Genomic DNA, 22,522 nt, shown 5'->3' with positions numbered 1-22,522 from the left:
ATATCTCCAAGCTGACCGCTATTACGAGATTGGCGTTTTAATTATCAGGTCGAAGAAGACGACGGCATCTAGCAACAGCTCGATGATTTTATTATTCACGGCACGTGCCGTCGACAATCGCTTCAAATGTATTCAGTAAATTAACGCCCCGAAGACTGCATCGACCGCCTCCGGGCAAAATAACCTGTTAAACTTTGCCCCCTTTTCTTACATTACCACCCCCACCTCTCCCTCCCCCACACTGATCGTTATCAACCACCACCACCACCACCAAAAAAAAGAGAGAAAAAAAACACCCCTGCATAATACAGCAACAACGCGCACTTAAATCAATAAACAAACCGTGAAGCAATATCGCGTTAAAACGTTGAACGAACGCGAGCAAACAACGAGTCACCGGAATATTTCAGGAGCGATGCGTTTTTTGCTGGAAAATGCAGGGAAAAGTTTCGTTGAAAATTTCGCGGGCTGGTTTAAGCAAGCGTTATCATCCGATATTTTTGCTCGAATATACTTTGGAATAATAGAGTGTTGCAACAAGTGTTTCCGCCGAGTCTTTGTATCGCGAAACAATGTGGGAGAGAGAGAGAGAGAGAGAGAGAGAGATGGATTCGCCGTGAGTGGTAAGGGAGGGGGGGGGGGGACACTTTCCGAGGAGAGACGCTAATTATAAGTTTGGCCATTATGGCGAGCGCACCACACCGGGCTATATTTTCTTGGCTAATATTTAGCAAAGTTTTTCCTCCTCTTGGATGGAGGAGGGGGGAAGATGCTAGCGACTGAATAGACCCGCACAGATCGATTTACGATTGTGCCGCTCTGGATCTCTCTCTCTCTCTCTCTCTCCCCTCCCCCTCCTCTTCCTCCTCCTCCCACAGGGCTTTTCAGTAATCTACTCCCGCATCTGTTGTCGCGTTACGTGCTGCCGGCAGTTGTTAATAAAGCAGCTCCGAGTCTCGGGCTAGTTAAAGCCTAGTCGACCATCGGGAGAAGGACTCTGGATGTGCGTGTGTTAGCTATATTACTCTGTACGCGCTATAAAAATCATCTCTTTCCCTTGATTCTTATAGCACGCTCGCACTTGTTCCTTTTCGTTTAATCGTTTTTATCGAAAAGGATTGGTAAAATAATGTTGATGAGTGGCTGAAAATAAAAGCGATAGTTGTCAACTTGTGATACAAGGATTTATAGTGATACAAGTTTGTATCAAAGACTATAGAAATCAAAATTGTTTTTTAAAAAAAGAATAATAAAACTAAGTTGAGTTTGTGTGGTTGAAAAGTAAAAGCAAACGTCATTAACTATTGATATATCGACTGATATAGTGCTATAAGTTTTAACATGGATTCTTTTTTCAAAAGAATGATAAAGCGACGTTGATAGTTTTGTTGAAAAATAAAAGCGATCTTCGTTAACGAGTGATATATCGACTTATGACGATATATAAGTTTTGTACAAAGCACTAAAGCCAGCTTTCTCGTTCGACGTTTATAGTACACTCGCACTTGTTCCTTTTGGTCTAATTATTAGTCTTAAAAGAAGATTAATAAAACGACATTGATGGTGTGGTTGAAAAATAAACGCGATCACAATTAACAAACGACACATTGGCTTTAGTTTCTAAAGGGACAAACAAAAAAGATTAATTGCTCCAGGCGTTAAAGCTTAACCGTGTCTAGTTGGATGAATAATTACCCAATGAATTAAATATAAATAGCTGTGTATATAACCAACACATGTACAAAGAAGAGAATATATTTATACAGTATATAAGAGCTACTTTAATTTCTTTCCTCTCCAATTTGAAATCCACAATCGTGCATTACTGTTGTTTCTGGACAAACTAAAAAAGAAACAAATTTTTGAATTAATATATATATAGATATACAAAGAGCGCTATTTAATTAAACAGCAAGTTTGTACACAAGCCTCGACACAATTTTCGAATCGAATTATCTCCGTGATACTACACACATATACATACATATACATAGGGATAAATAGTAAGTAGAAGCTGACTGGAGTTGGCAAAGATTGGGATTAGGAAGTTCTCTCTCTCTCTCTCTCTCTCTCGATTTCAGAGAAGCTTGCCGCTAAAAGCCATTCAAGTTCGATTCTATAATTACCGTTGGCGACTTGGCTTGGCAATGTAGGTGCGAGAAAGAGACGGCAAACAGGGGGAGGAGGGGGGAGAAGAGAAGAGAACAGAGCAATTATCAAGGTTAACCCTTTCGACGCTGAATACTTTTGATGAATGAGCCGTACGTGCGTTGAATGCTACACTGCACGCTGCATTTTTGCACAATTAAATCTGGCGAGGGTAAACGGAGAAGAAAAAACTTCAACGCGTGACTTTCCCCCTCTTAAATCAGCAATATTTAATTATAACAATCTAACTTCTACAATTCGATCTTGGGAAGTATAAAAATTCAATATTTTTATCGTAAATTTCCCACCTTTAAACATCCATCACGCCTTATGCACCGTGCTGTAAAACGATTGACACGTGACTCACGCGACTTAATTAAGAAAAATTTAACGAAGAATAAAATTTGTACAATTTTATATCTCGATAAATATAGAAATCCAATATTTTTATCATAAATCTCCCACCTCTAAACGTATCTATCGTACATTATATACCGTGCTGCGATGAGAATAGGTGTTATCTCGACATCGTCTTAATCAATGGGCCGTGTTTACGCTGATTACCACAAGTGTCTTTAATAAAACAGCTTAAAATAAAGCTTGACACATCGTGCGGGCGATAATACTAACCGAAGCGTTACGCAGCTTATAATTCGGAAAACCTACGACGCGATTCGTCAGAAGAGATTCGAGTTTATCGATTTATAACAACAAGGAGGAAAAATTTATCACGTCCGTGGTAATTTGAAACCGTACACAAAAGAAATACATATTCGATCGAGAATGTTGGGTTATTTCGAAGCGAGCACTGTGTGTGTGTGTGTGTGTGTGGTAATAGATAGTATATAGTATATATTAAGTATATCTTATTCAAGAACGCTTACAAGCTTCTATCGTATTTACTAGTTTAGGCGATACTATGATCGATAGCTAATGTATATTTCAAATGGAGCTACGTGAACTAGTTACACGTTCTACCCAACAATGTTACACCGATTTACCTGACACTGAACAAACACTCTTCGCTGGGAAACTAATAAGCGAGCGGAGTATTGGTAAAAAATGAAAAATACACGAGTTAATTACACGGATTGCTGTTAATTTGTATTTGTAAGCCGCGAGTTTCCTGGTAGAAAAAAGAATCTGATTTTCTGGCCAATCACTCGTGTTAACAATGTGGAAAATATGGAAATGTCTAATTTGGCAAGACACACGCACACATATAGAGGCGTAAATACGCCTAAAGCATATTCAATGTGTCACGTCCTGGACGCGCGTTTAGATATGCATAGGTGAGCGCACACGGATGTTAATGGGGAGCGTGTTTTGGTGGAAACTCCTTTGTTCTGCTACGCGTAGAAATTTCTTACGATTGACTAGTCTCGCGTGCCACGTGGTACGCGCACGAATCAATTAGTCGTGCATTTCCAGTCATTAACGACGCAACGTGCCTCTGACACAGGCCAATCGTGACTCGCGGATAATTTTAACCCCACCGATACAAACCCAACCTTCTCCCTCCTCCCTCCGCCACAACGTTACATTTTAAGCTCTCGCAAAGCTTTCTTATCGATCACCGATATTAAGCCATTTGCTTCGACGCTGCAACGCGAATGCCTCTGGCTTTGCTGACGGTGGGGATAAGCACTCGCGATATATATATGTGTATACTTTTAAAGAAATATGTAATTTAGGACCTAATTTATCATTTTCCCTGTAACTCGGAGCTTTTGTGTTTATCGCTTTATTGGAGGAGAGAAGGGACACGTGTAGGAATGATATTTTTCGATTTAATAACAGTATGTGACCAAACATTATCAAAATATAGGATTAACGCTAAACGTACACAGGATTTTTTATACACGCGTTTACATTTTGAAAAGGTCATTCGACAGCCAAATGGTAGCTTTGGCGTTGTTAAAGAAATATAATTTAAAATTTAATCTAATTTTGACTTTAACTGAGTTTCTTTTTACGTTTATTGTGGTGTTAGAGATGAGGATACTCGTCGAGATTTTCGGTGAATTTGAATTATGGACTACATTGTTTCGACACTGAAATTAATTCTATATATGTATATGTATATGTATGGCAATTGGTACACTTAGAGATTCGAATCGTCTCGATGCACGCGGTTCAAAATGTTGCATTGTCGTTGCAATTAATCAATCGTTCGTAAGAGACAACTAAGTGAAACAAGGACGCAAAGCACAGATAAGAAAACGTCAATGTAAATAAGTAGGGCAACAATTGTACATTTTTCTCCTTCGCTAGTTTCCTCGCTAAATGATTCTACATTGCCAGAAGTGCTTATCTATGCAAATTGTAATACAGTTAAAATTTTAATTATGAATATTTTCTATTTAAAAAAAAAAGCTAACGAAGAGAAGAATTACCCTACTCGAGATACAAGATAAGTGAGAAACTGTACAGAAATTGGGTTTTCGATTGAAATAACGGTGCTGGATCACTGGCACACACAATTAGTAGGTATATATATATATATATATATTGTTCTTGGAAAAACACGTCACTCGTCCAAGACGTTTAACGCCAAGGACTTTATTTCGGATGAATCAATGTCGTGAAAAAAGAAAATAAACAATTACAAACTTAACACTAAATTTACAATGGTATAACAGCTTTGGGTAGAACGTTTTAAAATATAAACACACGTGTATGGAAAATTAATTGAAGTATCACTGGAGGATAATCAGTATTGCAAAAAAGAAAGGTTTTATGACGAAGAGAAAAATTCGCAAGGGTATTCACAGTGAGAGCGGAGAAGGAAGTAGAGAGGAGCAATCCTAAATCAATGATTGTAACTGGAGAACTCACCAGTTGGCACACCGTGTGATGCTGAATTCACTTAATCCTTTGATCTAACCAAGTACACGCGTGCGTCGAGGATTTTTGATCCGGAAGCCAAAACTAAACTAATTAATAGAGCCAGTACAAAGACCCTGAGAGTACTATTTGAACACTGGCTGCTGCTATATGCTATACTACTGGCAGTCAGACTATATAAAAGAGTGACGAATCGAATGGAAAATACATTTAACAAATACAACTGTGTGTATCCTAATTACAGGTTTAGCGAAACTGAGCGTCCACGCCTCTCATCGACGATAGATCCATGTGTGTGCACTTGTAACAATAAAACTCAACCGTTAATACAACACTACGCCAGCGAATCCAGCTGATTGCCCAACTGAAAAACCTGCCGATTCGTCATACCAATGGAACAGTAATAAAACACCCAATCACTGGATCCTATCGTATCGCACTGCTCTTCGTCGTAGTCGTCGCACTGTTAAAGAAACTGAGAAAAGGCGCTAGGATGAATTTACACGTAAGGTTAGGAAGAGCAGAGTAGACGGAGAGCTCGTGGAAACCTATCGTCGCACTTGCTTCACAACGCTGGCACTGATTCGAGAGAATTGAGAAACGAAAGTTTGTATTTTTGAATTTTTCAGCCAAGGGATCGGTCGAGCGTGAAAATTACCGACGAACGTCGCACTTTTCCAGCGGGATTTTGAGGTTAGGGCTCACTTTCGTAGCACGAGTAAGGGGGGAGAGGGATGGGTTCCGAAAGGCGCGAATTAACACGCGTGTACTTTTTGTGGTTTATTGAACGCGCAGTATGTGCCGGTGTTGTAACCGAAGAGTATCGAGCGTGACACGAGCGCACCGTGGAACGAACGACGCTCGACTGTGCTCGACTGTTAGCCGAGTTGAGAGCCGAGCAGAGCCGGGCACCCAAGTGGATGACGGGAAACGTGTGAACGCCGCTTGCCGCCGCGGCGAACACCAATAAGCGTTCACCACCACCACTCCTGCACCAGCACCAATACTTCTTCCGTGCTACCACCACACCGACGATACCAACCGCTCCGAAACCCATCCACCTCACTGATTTACTCTCTCTCTCTCGCTCTTTATACCTTCTCCTTCCATCCTCTCCTCTTCCAGTGTACGTTTGTGCGAAAGCGTGTTTTGCCCTCCGACACAACCTTGGCCATCTCTCTCTCTCTCTCTCTCTATGTCTGTCTCGCTCTCGAGTCCCAATCTTCCTCGTTCCCCTATCTCCCCATTTCTCTCTCTTTCTCTCTCACTCTGCCCCTCCCCTCCCTCTACTTTACTTGAGCAAACACGTGAATTCATCCTTGTCCCTCCGCCTCCGACAAGCTCTCTCAAGGGCGTCGACCGACAGGGGCGGCTGCCTCGACGCTTCCTTACCTCGATTTATCGTGCTTTGCTTCCTATTGCTTACTCTTAAATTACTCTTTCTTACCCTTACACTTCTACTTATCTTCCTCCTCTATCTGTATCCACCCCCTTCCAATCCCCTCTCCTCCTCCCTTCTTCTTCTGCTGCTTCTCCGCCACCCACACTCTGCCGCAATCTTAACGCGGTAACGTTCATGCTTCTCCAATTCTTAAACTCCTTCTTATACCAATTGCATAATATTGCGCGAGTGTGCTTCCCCTTGCTAATTCCAATTAAAATTTCATCAATTCCAATTTCTCGCGGTACAAATTTTTCATGTGGCTGCGACTCGCGCAACTTTTTGCACTGTAACAACGAAGAATCAATTAACAAAAGTACATATGGGAAGTAGGAAATAGTAGTAATAGCGAAAGCAAAATGTTTCATAGTGGCGACAAACCTTGCGAGTCTAGAATTAACAGCTGGAAGCTTTATTAAAGTTTATAATGCACGAAACGCTGAAAGTATTAATAGAGATATGAAAATGATTTCTTTTGGGAAGCACAGCGTCGATTGGAATAAAATATAAAATTAATCCAGGGTAAATGTGCAGTCGCACGAGTGTTCTATATTTTCAGGCAGTTTGCAATCGCGTTGCAACGTTGGGAATAATGCTTTATTTAAAAAAATAAAACAATCTGTTTAACCAGCACGAAGAAAACCTTATTTACGCTTTTCTGCAGTGGCCTGGCAAAAGGGCTAGAGAGCAAAGAAGAAAACGACCGAGGGTTTAGCGTTACAATGAGTCAGGCGTTTTTTCAAAGTTTATTTCACTGGAAGAAAACTGTTTTAACAAACCGTTTTAAAGCCGTAAAACTGGCAATATTGTCTTAACCGAATGACCGAGATGAAGAAACTGTAGCGGCTGACAAAAATCTTAGGCGGTTTTCATAATTCAAAGCTTACACCCTTGCTTTTAGCGCGCTCCTTCTTCCTCCTTTGTGAACTCTTCTTTTTGCACTAGCTTCTCTTAACTCTTCTCTTCTCTTCTCTTCTCTTCTCTTCTCGTTTTCTCTCTCTCTCTCTCTCTCTCTCTCTCTCTCTCTCCGTCCGACTCTCCAGTGCCGAATGTCGAGTTGTGTTTGTGCTTGTGCATGTGAGGAGGGGGGAAGGGGGGAGTGAAAGTGCTCGGGACAACGTGCACGAGTCAACTCAGCTGCAAGGAGGGCCCCCTGGGGATGCGAGTGAGCGAGTGAGAGAGAGAGAGAGAGAGAGGGATTGAGAGATGGAAATAGAGAGCGAAGCTGAGTAAGAGAAATTGAGAGAGACGAAGAGAGCAAAGGGGCTATTGTGTGGGCGTGGCGAAGCATACATTTTCTCTCTCACTCTCTCTCTCAATCTTCCAGTAGATGTGCATATACCCAGAGTTGCGTGAGAGTGTGCGTGAGCCCGTCATATTACCCAGCTCGTTCTGGGGGCGCGAGCAGATGAATCTCCGATTTGGTTAAGCGACCGCGGTCCATTCTAAATCAGCCTGTCTACCTGCGGCTCTCTCACGGAACTCTCAAATACCACGGGACTGAGCGCCAATCAACAACTATTTTACATCTCTCCCAATACGCAAGATAACTTTCAATTCCTAATCTCTCGATAATACTTGGATGCTTCACAGATAAAATCCAACTCACCCTGGCAAGCCAGCCTTTCAATTTCAATCATCGATCATGAAGCAAATTTCTCTCCTCCTCTCCTATATGTAAGCTCCTTTCGAGCGCTTCCATCTTTTAGCGTGAAAAACGTAAAAACTCTGCTCTAATATAAGATTCAAAAGGAAGCCCACGACAGTCGTTTTCTCCAACCATGCCGAATGAAACAATTGCTTACTTGCCATAGGCGGGGTTCACAGGAGTCAACAAGATTTAATTGATCAAATTCTAGCACCGCAAAGTGTCTCGTTACCAGAATTTAGAAAAATTAATCGGCGCTTCATATAGCCACAATTTAATTCCATAGCCATTGTTGTCCAAATGCAACATTCGTTGTCACGCATATATTATTCAGGTTTATCGATACTATCTGGTATAATCAGTACAGTTTAATTGAATCGAATCACGATGTTTGCTCTTCTCAAGACGGATCATAAATTTTAATGAGAGCCAAGTGTATAATTCTGAAACAAATAATTTGCACGTGGATTAATAAAAGCAATAGTATCGATTGGAAATCTGATTAATAAAAAATGTTGCAAAACCTGGACTGAAATGTTTCTCGTGGAGCGTGTTGGAAATGGGCATTTTTGGTGAAACATTAGCGTGATGGAAGATTTTTTTACGCTTTAGGGAAGAAAACTCGTTGGTTAATGCAAGTTTTTAGCACAAAGAGACGTTCGTGACCTTACGGGAGAGTCTGTACACGCTATGAATGTACTCATTGACATATTGCCACTGCGCTATCAGTGTCCGAGCTGCAATTGGCGAGAATTCCCTTGGCGGACTCGCTCATTGGTCGTTCGGTAAAGACAAGCTGTCCTCTTATTTTCTCTCTCTGCGTCTCCCTCCCCCCTTATTCTCACTCTTTCTACATCTATCTAAGACCGTTTTGTCCTTCTCCCTCTTTCCATCTCTATCTCTTCATCACCATATACATTTATCTCAATCTACTCTCTCTTTCTTCCACTTCAACTCCATCTACGTATATGCTATATCTATACCATAGACCCTCTTTCATAGTTTCTCTCTCCCTCTTGTTCTTACACATCGTCTTTCCCTCCCCTTGACAAGCCTTTACCGCAAGCCGCAGTCCACTATACTTTTGCACACACACATACACACACATCCGTACATCCGTTATCACGTGCAACAATGCAAGGATATATTCCCCATTGTCGCGTCTCTTGGCCTCACCTACACAAGCGAAAAAAGAGTGAAGAAGCCACTTACTTGTGCAAAAAGCAAATGTCATTTGTTCGCTGCTCGACGATGGAATCCAAGATTCCTAAATGCACTTCGACTCCAATTTCTCACACTCCTATTGAAATGTTGAGTGCAATGTTTCAATGTGCATATGGTAATACGAGTAATCCGACCCTGAAGCTCCTTTATAATCGATTTGCGCGTCCTACAAAAAATACTCAATTATACATTTTGCCTATCTGTCGATATTCAACAATGGTATTTAACGCTAAGCCTGTTAAATTTTTTTTTCCAAAAATTTAAAGCAAATATTCTTCATATATATATATGCAAAACTCACTGATTATTTTTTTTTTAGAATCCTTTCTTGCAGCGCTGCTTACAATTTCTCCAAGGTCTCTTAGGAGGAAAAATTTAGTGTTCCTCAATGCACCTACAACAAATGAAGAGCTTGAAAATGACGGTTAATATAAATGTAGATAGAATTTTTATTTAAGACCGAGTAGAGAGTACAAGAGGTGAGATTTCTTTATTTTGCAAGGAAAAGGAGAAAAAAGGACGCGGTTTTATTGAATTTACATTGGGTTGGTGCAAGGATGAGGTAAGTGTATGGGAGTAGAGGTGAGAGCGGGGAGGAAAAGGAAGGAAGAAATTTGTAAAATGGCGAAAGGGAAGAGGATGGGGTGGAGAGATAGCAGGGTTGGGGGTGAATTTCATGGAACGAGCAAATAGGAAGCTGCACGCAGTGCAGTTATGAGGGATTTTTCCGCGTGCTGGGTGAGTTGGGGCAGCGATCCATTGTCTTATTAGTGGCGAATAAAGTTCTTATCGCGTGATGCAACGACAACAGCAGCAACAAGCCGGCAGAGCGAGCTCGTCTCGAACAATTTCGCTGGTAATTACAGCGAATAAGGTATTATAGTTCGGACGCATTGTCGAGAAAATCGATACACCCTGTCTACAAGTGCAGGCAGCACACGCGACGTACAATGTGAAATGTGGTTACTCATAGAGTGGTTAAGGGAGTTAAGGGACAGAGGGGGAGGGAACAAAAGAGAACTCGTCTTCTCGGCTGAATTTTCCAACGGAAGCAGTAGTTTTACTCAGCTATGGATCAGCCACGATCTATTTTCATCGAGCCTACACGTACCCTTGGACATCCCTGAAGAATTCATCGCTGATGGCTAACTTTCCTTCGTTAGCTCTTCTATTCCAATTACAATCTTCGACTCGGATCGATTTAACGCTCATGGAGAATCCGCTGGATTTGTAACTGTAAAGGAAGAAAGTTTACTTTAGAGTCTTGCGATAGTGGATGAAAATTAGATCAATAAACGAAAAATGACGTTGGTCGAGCTGAAATCGATTTGGCGCATTTTCAGTTAGGGTGGGGGTCAGGGTGTCTCGTGTCAGGCACTTTGGCCTCCTTTTATACGGTCGGTAGAGAAGACTGGAGCGATACACGATTACCGACAGTAGTCCACTTTTGTTTATTTGCATCCCCCCCCCCCCTCCACCACCCTCATTCTGAATACGAGCACCCAAAGCAAGTTCACGAATGAACGAGTACGCCAAACGCGCTCGACTAGTGTGCATGTGTCCCTCGCATATCAAACGCACCCAGAAACGCAAAGCTACAATTTTTGTTTCTATTTACCAAAACTTGCACCATCCTCTCGCACCTTCTGCTTCTTTTTCCTTGCTCCTCACCTTCTCCTCTTCTTCATACTCCTCCAGACATTCCTCTTTCAATTTTTTGTGCCCCAGTTGGACTTATCAGATCCACGAGGAATTCGCAACTTGCGAATCTTTTCTTTTCCAGATCAGAATTGCAAAGCAAAGGAAATTAGATTGAAATTTCATTTTAAAGAGATTGAAATACTAACTGGCTGGAATTTCGCATGAAGGCTTGGACAGAATGTTGACTTTTTGCTGTGCTGACGCTGCTTTTTTGTACTTCTAACTAAGCGTCAGAGCTTTCCAGTGGAATTAGTTGAGCTGCGCGTTATTGTGTCTTCGGTTTGGTCGAGGCAAAACCTAAAAAAAAGGATAGAATTAATTTTGCAGGAATTGAAATTGCATTGGATGGAAGAGAGAGATATGAAGATGGAAAGAAGAACGTTTTGTTTTTGTACGGAGAATAATGACTTTTGGCCCGTCTCACTGGCGTTGTTTTTCATTCTTTGGACAGAATCAGCCGGGGCTCTGTGTCACCTTTTCTTTCCTTGTCTAAAGCGGCCATACACAGTGAGCGTGAGCGTGTGTATGTGTGTGTGTGTGTGTGTGAGAGAGAGAGAGAGAGAGAGAGCTGCTATACTCTTTTTATCTATCAGCCATCTCGTTCTCTACGCCTCTGACCCACCCACGCGCCCTTTTCTCTACTCATTTTTACGCTCAGCCATTCTCCCATTGTGCAGCCAGACGAAACGCGGTGTAGAATAAGAGGAAAAAAGCCAGAATTCTGCTGCTGCTATTGCCACCGCCGCGCCGTTACCATTGCCACTGGGCACTGTCGCCTTTTCACTCTGCTATTACTTTTCTCCATTTTGCCAATTCGCAGTAGACGGCTTATTTTTATGTAAATCCAACAAAATACTCATAAATATAAATATGTTCTTGCTACGACATCTTTTATTTTCCAATATGACAACAAGCAACAATTTTTTACGTAAATAAACCCCCCTCACAATACCCCCACTGTTATATTTTCTTCCTGTATTAAGAACTATAATCTCTCTTACCAGACAAGCCTTTGACCCTTAACAATCACTTTAGTTGAGCCTCGTGACCTCGGTAAATTTTAATAGTTGCCACGACTAAACAATTTCTCACATTAGGTAAATTGATACTGTACATTCTTTAAACAATGCAAGATGGCGGTCAAGCTTCCTCCTTCTAAATCTATTGGGATTGGCGGTCGTGACGTCACAAAAACAATATGGCCGAAAAGAGTAGGTAATATTTTTGATAGGCCGAACTACTTTATGTACTTACTGCACGATTAAAAATCAGGATGAAGCTTACAATTAATGAAATTTGCAATTTTACTAAATCAATACCTTCACATCGTAATTTTATTGAAGGGGAAAAATTATTAAACGCTAAGCACATAATATTTTGTGGTAAAACAACGAGTGTAAAGGAGACAAGTGACTTCAATTTTATAGCATTTTGTTTACAAACATCTAATATGAAAGGAAGCCCTCATGAAATAAATGGATCAATTTCTTCTGCTGCAAAAATCAAAGATGTGAAATGTTCCTGCAAAGCTGGTTTAAGTAAAAAATGTAAACATAGCGTAGCTGTTTTCCTATATCTTAGCAGGTATTATATTTTTACTGTTTTATCATTAATTATAATTAGTCTTTGCTAACAATAATTATGTTTTAGATTTGATGTTAATGATTTCGATTTGGTATCATGCACTGACACAAAATGTTTATGGAAAATTCCACAATTAAAATCCATGGAAACTTATACTCCAAAACCACTTTGTGAGCATGAATGTTTTAAAGAGAAGATTAAGAAAGACAAAGCTGTCACACTCACAGACTACCAAAAAAGAGAAATATCAGAAGTCCTGATAACTAAAAATAAGAATTCTGCATTGCATAAGCACATGTATACATAAGTATAATTGTATAGTATTTGATAAAAAAATATGTCAAAGTGAATCTTTCTAAAGTCTTTTAATGTAAACATTATTTGTTAAATTTTTTTACTTTTGAAATGGTAGTATGACGTTAAGTAAAACTTTGACATTTTAAATATCTTTAATATATCTAAATACAATTACTTTTTTTTTTATAATATTCACCAGATTAAATGTGTAATATTCTAAAATATTCTATCTTTTAACTAATTTTGTAAAAATATAGGTCTGGAAGACATGAACCCCTAATCATGGAAGAAAATAATAATACTTTGGAAGCAAATTGTCATATGATACAAAATATTTTTAATAACTCTCCATCAAATTCAATGTTGTCTTTAGCAAAGAATTCCCCATGTCTACCAAGAAGAAAGTGTTGTGCAAACTTTTTAAATTCATTGAATGTAAATTCTAAATTAGTTTGTGAAGAAACTTTTAAAAGTAGAGCATTATGGATTAAAGAAAGACAATTTCGAGTGACAGGATCAAGATGTTATGCCTTATATACATATATGAGAAATAAAACCCCAAATTGGGAGAAGAAATCAAATCAATATTTTTATCCAAAGCCTTTTAAACAAACAGAGGCAATAAAACATGGTATTGAATATGAAACAATAGCAAGACATACATATGAAAAGTATAATGGCGTTAAGGTTGAAATCATGGGACTAGTTGTACCAGAAATGAATCCTTGGCTAGGATTTTCTCCAGACGGTGTTATTTTGGATGAGAATCAAAAATGTACCAAATTAATTGAAGTCAAGTGTCCATTTGCTGGCAAAACAAATACTATTTCAGATATAGTACAATTTCTTCCTTATTTAAATACTGATTTAACATTGAAAAAGAAGCATATGTATTATGCGCAAATTCAAATTGGAATGGCAATCTTAAATATAGATATAACTGATTTTATTGTATTTGCATCTTATGACAATAGCTTTCTCACTGTAACAATTCCATTTGATCAAGATTTTACAGATAGTATGTTAGTATCTTTAAAAAATGTTTATTATAATGAAATGTTGCATAATGTTTGTATTAAGGAAGGACTTGCAGAATAAAATAATTTTAAAAAGTTACGCTTTTAGTATTAATTATTTTTTATTATTTTTAATAAGAAATATTAATATCAGATTATATTATTTAGTATAATATATGAACATGTTTATATATATGCAAATTTGCTTAACATTTAAAAATTTTTATGCTAAAAAGATTAAAATAAATTATTAAATTTAATTGCAATGAAATTTATCATCTTTAAAAATTGGAGAACTTAAATTGATTATGGCACATATAATAACAATTATTTTTTGACACATTGGCATAAGACACATAGACATTTTACTACCCAAAATTTGAAATACTTTTAATCTCTGGTTCAGTCTTTCAACATGTACTCTGGCACTTGCAATATCTGCATTTTGTACAGCTTCATTTTCTAAGAATTGATTTTTATCTCTAAGAAATGATGGTCTAATTAGTTTTATATTATTGTTGAAACACAAATTATCTATTAAAAACCCTTTATCTACCATAATAGACACACCTTTTTCTAATTGTTGTAATAATTTACTTTGCTCAAATATAGCTTTATCAGATGCTCTGCCTCCATAAGCACTACTTACAAAAGATATTATACCTCCCGGGGTTACACCAGTCATGAATTTTACAGTATATCTTCCTTTGTAGTTCGAGTATGTTGTGATTTGACAACATAAATTTTTTGGTTTTTGAATTTCAATTTCTGTGCAATCTAAAATAATTTGTGTGTCAGCAAAACCAGCAAAGCAAAGAGGTATATTTTTTAAAATTTCGTTTCTTGATGGATAGTGAATACACGGATTTAAGATTTCAAATAAAATATCCAGCATATTACAAATAATCTCTTTGCAATATCTCACATTTACTCTTGGAAATAAAAGTGATAAAAATGAGTAGCTTACATTTTGTTTCAATTTAATAAAAGTTAATAGTACTCTTTCGGAAATATTTAAGATGCTATTATGAATTTTTAAGTGTGGTGCAGCTATTTCAACAGCAGTAATAATACTGTTGAGTAATTCAAAAGTTTCGATTCCTGTAGCAGTACTTAATTCTGTATCAGTTTTTAATAAACTTAAAAAAGATTTATCAAGTAATAAATCTCCACTTGTTACTTGTACTCCAAAATCAACAAAAACATTTACATTATTAGAATTTTGCTCCATTTGATTTTCTTCTTCGATTAGAATCTCATCTTTGTTGAGAAAGCAGTCACAATTTACCGCTTCTTTTTTTTCTTCAAGTCTGATTAAACCTTTTTTTATCCGATTTTCAAGTCGAGATTTCCTTGCAGTAATTTGAGTAATAGTAGTGTAGCTGATAGAGCTCTTGATACTAGACTGTGGTAAATTTACTGATGGTATGCTTGATTTTTTTAATGATCTTGCTCCAGCCTGAGAATCTAAACGAAAATATCGATTTATAGTGCTAAGCTAAAATTGAACTATTTATTATAATAAGATAAGTTATATTTTACCTGGTGATATAGTATAATCTTCTGCTACAAAATGCAGAGAACAAACTCGCATAGTTTTAGTTACTTTTTTTCCCATTTTTAAAACTCTAATCCACAACAATCTTCTATCAATAAGCTCATACTGTCCAAATTTATTCATGTACTTGACTTTAATTTTACCGGCTTCAGGAAAATGATGGAAGCTTAATTCGGGATTTGTTTTCGCTTTACTATTGCAGTTAAAAACGGAGCAGCATATTTTACTTTTTGAATTTATCGGTAAAAATCTCGTACCGGTTTCCATTTAAAATATTAATTTTTCACAGAGTTGTTATGACAGTATGTACACGCTGCTGGAGTAACCTACCTACTCTTTTTTGTTTTAATTTTCGCCACCAGTTGGCGTATCAAGGTTTAGCCAAACCCAATAGGTTGATCGATTACATGCAATTTTCATGAAAGACGTATAAGTGATTGGATAAACATTTATTTTTGTCTAGGAGGTTAATCTTCGTTTGCATTATATGAAAGTATAGTGCTATGCGTTATGAGAATACTTGGAGTACAGATTTGTTACCTGTTTCAAAAATGAATGGGTAGCTCAGCCGAACTGTTTAACGGTTTGAAGCTGACGCCTCCATGGCGGGATTTTGGCGGCAAAAATCTTGCCTTCTCACCTCAACGTTCCTAATTGGTTAGAAATTAGAACCAATCTACTTTTTCAAAATACATACTAGCGATAGTTCGAATGAATGTATTTTACGCATTAGAATTTGTACAATAATAGGAAATTCAAACTTTTAACGGTTAAAACGATCAAGATAAACGAATCAATTTTGGCGGGCTAAAGAAGACGGTGGTTTGCTAATCGTATGATTGATCATACACCTCAAGCGGCGTACCGATAATTAATATTAGCTTAATTTACCTTGTTTTCATCTATTCGAAGTACTGGAACGTTTAATGCTGAGATTTCAAACTTTTTGAACGTTTAAGAATATCTCGCAATGGACGAGTCAACGTATTCCATCCAAACGATCAGTCGAGCTTTGTAGAAACAGGAAACTGAATTAACGATGAAGTTCGTCAATTCTCTTCTAAGCTGCTAGTGGCGCCTGGCGGTAAATCCAGTAACTAACTCGAAACTCACCACGCGTGACCTGACTGACCTGTCGGTAAGGTAGGTGTGCGTGGCGCAATAAATACAAAGATAAAAGACTGGACTCGATAAACGAGATAAATAGCATCTCTGTAAATAGATTGTCGTCGCGTTTCGCAGATGGTCTAAAAAAAACTACATAAGATGGCGGAGGGGGGAGAATGAAGGAAATTAGAATCAGATAAAGAATATGGGAGGAAATACGAGTGGTAAGCGAACGAGCGGGAAATAGATGATGCGCGGGTAAGACGTGGGAGTACAGTGAGAAGAAAAGAGAGAGAGCAAGAGAGAGGGAGAGACAAGACGCGCGGCGACTAGCACGAAGAGGAACAGCTGGCACAAACACGATTGATTCAGAATTCAGAGGGTTCTGGATTCTGGCGCTCAGTCGTTGACGAGCCGCCGTAGTGGAAGAACAAGAGTCGCCACCTTGTGGCATAAAAGTCCCCGTGTGTTCATAAAATGAGCGAGACAGGACTGCTGTTTGCTTGTATGAGTGATATTGAGTGCGCGAGCGCGCTCTATTCTAGACAGTAAAGATTGTCGTGTACCGTATCTCTCAAATCGTCTTGCCAGAGTAGAGAATATAAAATTAGAAAAAGGTAAACTGTGGTTTTCGCCAGAGATCGATTAACTAAGGCTGTACGTTGAGAAGGAAAGCCAGGAATAGTGTGGATCTGGTTCTTTTGGCAGCCGAGAGAATTTGGAATCACAAGGCTGTTACTCTGCTGTTCCTACTCCTACTATTACTTCTGTTACTACTACTACAGTGTACCACTACTACTACTACCTTCCTTTCTCCGTAGCTAACACGGTACGGTTAACTGACTGCAGTGCGAGAGCAGCAGCGAGTAGTAAAACTGAGAGATTGAGAGAACAAAGGGATACACGAAGCGTACACACAAGAAGAAACGCGGTTGAAAGCCGAGGCAGCAATAACACGGTGGAAGAAACTACAGGCCAGTGCCATCCTGCCTTGGAATCTGCCAACCTTCCACACTTAACGCTCCACACCATCCCGATGAACCTTTCATGCCCAAGCTACAGCAGTCTGCCGTATCCTGCTGCCTCGCTCTAACCTCCATTTTTATGCAGAGAAACGTAGCAAAAGAAAAACATCGGGAGTACTAGAGAAAGTTTGTTTCTTGTATGGAAAATTATGTGCTTATAATGTCCCTGGGTAACGTGATAATGACGCCCGAGAATGAAATAATGGATTTAAAAAGCGTGGTCTACTATTCGTCGAGGGACGGCTGGTTAAGACGCCTCAAGGTGAGTTTACTCCTCGCTCTGTTCACAACCCGTCAATACACCTACTGTGCACGTTCTGCCACTCTACCTAGTACAAGCAATGGCAACCAGACAAGCCTTTTCGTTTTACACAACGGTTTGCCTCAATGATGTTCTCGTCGACCCTGATCTGATGTTTTGAAATGTCGCCAGCCATTTCATATACGTCTCCTACAAATAACACATTTTTCCAAACACATTTTGACATATGTACCTTCTTATTAATGCCGGTAACTAATAATGTATATTTCTGATATTCCAAATTATGTACACACATTATTATAACTACTAATCCTTCCTATTTTATTTACACAGTGTTGGAATCAATGTTGGTGTCTCTTGTATTTAATTTATACATGAATGTATATGTATGAAACAACTGGACGGATCAGAAATTAACCGTTTCTATAACCTTTCGAAGGTCGAGCGAAGAGAAGATTAAAGTTATTTAACCACTCGGTTAGGCATTCCAATTAATTGAAATCGCAAATAGTGGTCTCCACGAGTAAAGTAATACGTAAATGTATTAGAAAAAGCGAGATGATACATATAAACTGTGAACTGCAAGTACCAATTGTTACAAAGCACTGTCTAGCGAGTGTCCTGTCGAAGGCCATAGCAATTATACGTAACGGAATTGTCACGAAACAACTAGACCCATAAGGCCAAGAGTAAGATTCATTGTTTATCTTTTGCTCTGGCAATGAACAGGTGTGTTCCGTGACAGTCTTAACTCCCTACTTCTCCCAATAACAAAGTCCATCTTTGGACCATTTCGACTTGTTTACTCTCGCCACGACTATTTTTCCATTCAAATGCGATTTTGATTTGGAGAATCAAGTGCGCAGGCTCCGTCTATGCGCGCGCACTCTCTAACAACGAAGATATATTACATTGCAGCCATCGGATAACGCGTTCCGCTGTAGCTCTTGTATTCCTGCAAAATATTTCTCTCCTCTCTTCCTCCTCCCTTTCTCCCCCCTCCGTTCCGTCCTCGCCTGTCTGGTATAACCGGAGTGAGACGTTTTTTGCTTACCACAATATTCTACAGAAATTCTCACAAACGCTCTCTCTCTCTCTCTCTCTCTCTTTCTAGCTCCGTGTTGTGGCTTTGTCGGTTCATGAATTTATCTTACCTTTAAAAGCCTCCCGTCTCAAAGTTTTCTTAAGGTTTTTTCCTCAGCAATATGATTCAACGGATCAGTACAGGTACGAACAAGTCTTTGGAAGAAAAGTAGAAATTTGCCTCTCTGGGCTAAACTTTGTCTCGAGTAGGAAATAGCCGTTGCACACAGCGCAGTTATATTTAGTTACAAGACGTCCGTCCGTAGGCGCTCCCGATGTTTCTCGTAAGACTGGCCTTTCCTATAAATTCTAACATTTGCGATCCAATGACGCTTTTACGTTTGCGTACCAGTTAAAAACGGCAAGTGCAAAACTGAAGGAAAGAGTCAAGTTGAAAGCCAATGCTGCTGACTGAAGGCAAGATATTGGCTAATGTCTCTCAGTGTCTCTCAACTCGTTGCAAAGGACCAATCACATTGAGACTTTTCAAGGCAATCCTCCAATAAGAATTGCGTACCGGACCTCGTGGTTAGTTAAATTCTCCACAGGTATAATCTTCTTCTTACCTTTGACATTTGTTAAGCGCCAGTTAGAAAAACTCATCGGTACCTATTATATATATATTTTGTTATTCAATTATTCTTCTTTATTAACGAAAATCAACCAATTTTCGAGCTTTCCAATGTTTCTAATAATGTTATTCCTGTATATGGAAATTATCAGAATTAGAAGGAATTTTTCAACGACTGTTTCAAGACATTTTCGCCACGATGAGTGGTCCAAGGAAGATTTGAATGAAAGCAACTTATTGTTAGAAGATTCTGCTCCGCCAAGGCGGGGCTAATGATAATTCCACGATGATCCCTGCAATTTATAATCCTCTTGGAGAGAAACGTCCATATACGGGAAGAATCGCCAAGTAGCCGGATAAAATGTATAAATTGTAATTTGAAGAAACGTGACTCCACTGGAATCTACGGGAATTTATATCAGACTTCCAGGGATCGATGATGCGTCTGACAATACAAGTTTCTGTCTCAGGCAGAAATCTCTGAGGAATAACGACGATAATACTGAAACTGATGGGATTGGCAGAAAAAATTTTACTACGTGTTTAGCTGGCTGAGAGAAGAGGGGAAAACGTCATTGAATGATTACCAGCGTGATAAACGTTTATTAGCGTAGTATAGAGCGTGACGGGGAAATGACGTATTCGAGAATTCTCTTAAGCTAGTTGCGGGATCAGCCGTAATCTCATTGCTGATTTCGCAGAAACTGCTCCCGACCGACCTTACTAATCGTCGATTATCCTCTTTCGAACACAACCACCTTATTTATATCGTATGAATTGTACGAATCACTAATGAAACCAACAGCGGTTGGACATCAATGTGTAACGAGCATGATAACAATACGAGACTTGTAATTGTCTTGTAGAACGAGCCACGTACTAATTATTTCCATTTCCGTCAAACACGCAGCTTTATCTTGAATCGGCTGACGAACGACGAGACAAAGAAAAATGTTCAAGAAACGGTTTTTGCAGATATGTTATTTTAGGCATTTTAATAAACCAGTGTTAAATTTATAAACTCCGACAAACAGGAGTTGTACTATGATATATACGTATTTATAGACACGAGCTGTGTTGACAATAATTAAGGAAAAATTATCTTAATGAATATAGGAAAAACGACAAGACAATGAAATGTACAAGAAACAATTTTTACAGACATTGTTTTAGCAAACGTGTTTCAAATTAATATTAAACTTGTACAAACTCCATAAATAAGAGTTACACTACTGAGTATGCGTTTTAAAATATTTGCTGTTGATATTAATTACAGAAAAATATTTTAACGTGAAAGAAACAATTTTTTAACAATTATACCAAATCAATATTAAATTTACACAAACTCTATCAACAGTCACATTATGGACTATGCGTTTACCAGTTAATAAACCGATGAGATTGCGAATGTCTGATTTTAATATAGCTTATTAAATAAAGTCGTATTATGAATCGTATCGCGAACTGCGCAATCAATTAAGAAACGATCCGGTGATAATGAGAAGGGGAAGAATATTCAATGAATGTAAGAACGAGCCTGTGAGGAAAATGGGTTGAGTTAGGAGGGAGAGATATCGACAGAGAAGTCGAATCCAATCGGTATTGAAACGAGGCAGCTATTTAATCCATCTCTATTGCAGTTTCTCATTATCATGAGATTATCGTACAAGTAGTTGGCTGGCTCGTGGCATCTATTAAAAGGTGCAACGACTTCGTTTCATCAGTATAACACGTAGAAGAATCAAGCCCCAACAAAGAGAATCCAACTGATCCTTGTTGCCATAACTCACTAAATTCCAAATGACTACCACGTGGCTGTACCTCGTTAAAATCATTATATCAGCAATTCTATGCTAGGTGATCAGTGAGTATCGATTGCCATGCTTAACGCTAATGGTAATTGCAACATTATCTCGTACATAAATTGTTAATCCCTCGATGCTTGCTTAAACATTCTTTTTCTGTAATTTGCAGATGCTTAACACGTGCGCAATTATTCTTATCAAAAGGCAGAAAATGATAAAAACGTACAGGACGTTTTTCCTTAATAAGCGGAGAGTTTCTTCAGCATTTTTTTCTTCACGTCCCAAGCACGATAGAGCCTGGCTGGCGGAGTCATGCAAAACACGCGGAGCTCCGAGTCTATTGATTCTCGAACCCCGCATAGTAACCGCTTCGTCGAGCCTTCTAATTCGAGAAGCTGAGAATAATTCCACGCGCGCTTCACACGTATATTTGTCCATCCGAGAGTTTATTTAGAATGCGCTTCGTCCTTTCGTTTATGGTCGAGCGTAAACAAATAGGTGCAGCTAGTGAGATGCGCACGTAACTCCTGTAAATACTCTGTACATTTGTTACGTGGGCGTTATGGCTGTACTCTGAGGCCAGAACCGACACTAGCTTCTCCTACAAAGCTTGATCGATTGTCCACCAACGAAACTTGGCACTATCAACGCAGGAATACACGTGTCATACAATTTGCGATATTCTGTCTCTTTAAATTTATTGTTTGGAATTGCAAAAATTAGTATTATTGTAATTTGAGGAGCTTTAGACATTTTCTATGCAAAGTTTAATCGATTGTTCACCAGCAAAACTTAGAAAGATCAATTTGGGATTATAAAAGAACCAACGAGCAATATTATAGTTTTTAAATTGATTTTTCGGATTTTATATTATACTTAAAACGAACTGTATTGATAATACCAAAAAGCACTATCGTTAATTTTGTTAATTTGAGAAACTATTATGAGAAAAGCGTGTACAAATGTCTCTTATCTCTGTGTATTTTATCGTCGACGAAGCTACTTTGGATCAATGCGATGAATAAATTAAATTTATAGACCGTAAAGTCTCGAATGGCTTGCAATTATTCGCACTGTATTTTCCTCGAGGAGTCAGCTGTTTGTACCATAATTGAGGAAACAATTCTAATGAACTTGCATCGCAGTGATCAACAGCGTGAAAAATTAAAACATAACGTCTAATTGAGGAGTGATATTAATTAAAA

General features: G+C 38.7%; 4 protein-coding genes across 15 annotated transcripts in view; 2 read left to right on the top strand and 2 right to left on the bottom strand.

Moving 5' to 3' along the window:
• Positions 1 to 11,000, bottom strand: part of LOC136783135 (protein groucho-like) — a 72,166-nt gene extending 61,166 nt beyond the window's left edge. For 7 of the 9 annotated variants that reach the window (XM_066743004.1, XM_066743014.1, XM_066743013.1 and 4 more), the window contains exon 1: positions 4,987 to 5,914. The gene's annotated coding sequence lies outside the window, so the exon portion shown is untranslated. Of the gene's footprint in view, positions 1 to 1,695; positions 1,810 to 4,986; positions 5,915 to 9,296; positions 9,475 to 9,609; positions 9,703 to 10,419; positions 10,543 to 10,926 lie in introns of those variants that run through there. The other 2 variants (XM_066743005.1, XM_066743006.1) reach the window with 2 other exon arrangements.
• A 1,189-nt stretch (positions 11,001 to 12,189) lies between these two features.
• LOC136783141 (uncharacterized) lies at positions 12,190 to 14,006 on the top strand. Its single transcript, XM_066743026.1, has 3 exons — positions 12,190 to 12,593; positions 12,660 to 12,890; positions 13,148 to 14,006. Exons 1-3 carry the CDS (start codon positions 12,283 to 12,285, stop codon positions 13,986 to 13,988), a joined length of 1,383 nt encoding a protein of 460 aa, XP_066599123.1. The 5' UTR covers positions 12,190 to 12,282; the 3' UTR covers positions 13,989 to 14,006.
• A 23-nt stretch (positions 14,007 to 14,029) lies between these two features.
• On the bottom strand, positions 14,030 to 20,963 carry LOC136783140 (uncharacterized). 4 transcript variants are annotated; one of them, XM_066743023.1, is made up of 5 exons: positions 19,013 to 20,963; positions 16,356 to 16,596; positions 16,005 to 16,114; positions 15,449 to 15,799; positions 14,030 to 15,373 (listed from the first exon to the last, which is right to left on the bottom strand). In XM_066743023.1, the coding sequence occupies exons 4-5, from the start codon at positions 15,729 to 15,731 to the stop codon at positions 14,163 to 14,165; spliced, it is 1,494 nt and encodes a 497-aa protein (XP_066599120.1). In that variant the 5' UTR covers positions 15,732 to 15,799; positions 16,005 to 16,114; positions 16,356 to 16,596; positions 19,013 to 20,963; the 3' UTR covers positions 14,030 to 14,162. The 4 variants fall into 4 exon arrangements, with proteins under 4 accessions (XP_066599120.1, XP_066599121.1, XP_066599118.1 ...); XM_066743024.1 differs by lacking the exon at positions 19,013 to 20,963 and having other exon boundaries at positions 16,356 to 16,598; XM_066743025.1 differs by lacking the exons at positions 16,005 to 16,114; positions 16,356 to 16,596; positions 19,013 to 20,963 and having other exon boundaries at positions 14,226 to 14,388; positions 14,477 to 15,373; positions 15,449 to 15,971.
• The window catches only part of LOC136783136 (protein fem-1 homolog CG6966), a 32,051-nt gene continuing 26,495 nt past the window's right edge, over positions 16,967 to 22,522 (top strand). The window contains exons 1-2 of the mRNA XM_066743015.1: positions 16,967 to 17,188; positions 17,393 to 17,858. Coding sequence (XP_066599112.1) covers positions 17,736 to 17,858 — 123 coding nt within the window. The 5' untranslated portion in view covers positions 16,967 to 17,188; positions 17,393 to 17,735. The remainder of the gene's footprint in view (positions 17,189 to 17,392; positions 17,859 to 22,522) is intronic.

This window comes from Prorops nasuta, unplaced genomic scaffold (assembly GCF_024137725.1).
Source record: "Prorops nasuta isolate Cenicafe-Biocafe unplaced genomic scaffold, Cenicafe_Pnas_1.2 PNAS00032, whole genome shotgun sequence".
Lineage (NCBI taxonomy): Eukaryota > Metazoa > Arthropoda > Insecta > Hymenoptera > Bethylidae > Prorops > Prorops nasuta.
Note: the sequence above shows the minus strand (reverse complement) of the source record. Positions and strands in the feature narration are given on the sequence as shown.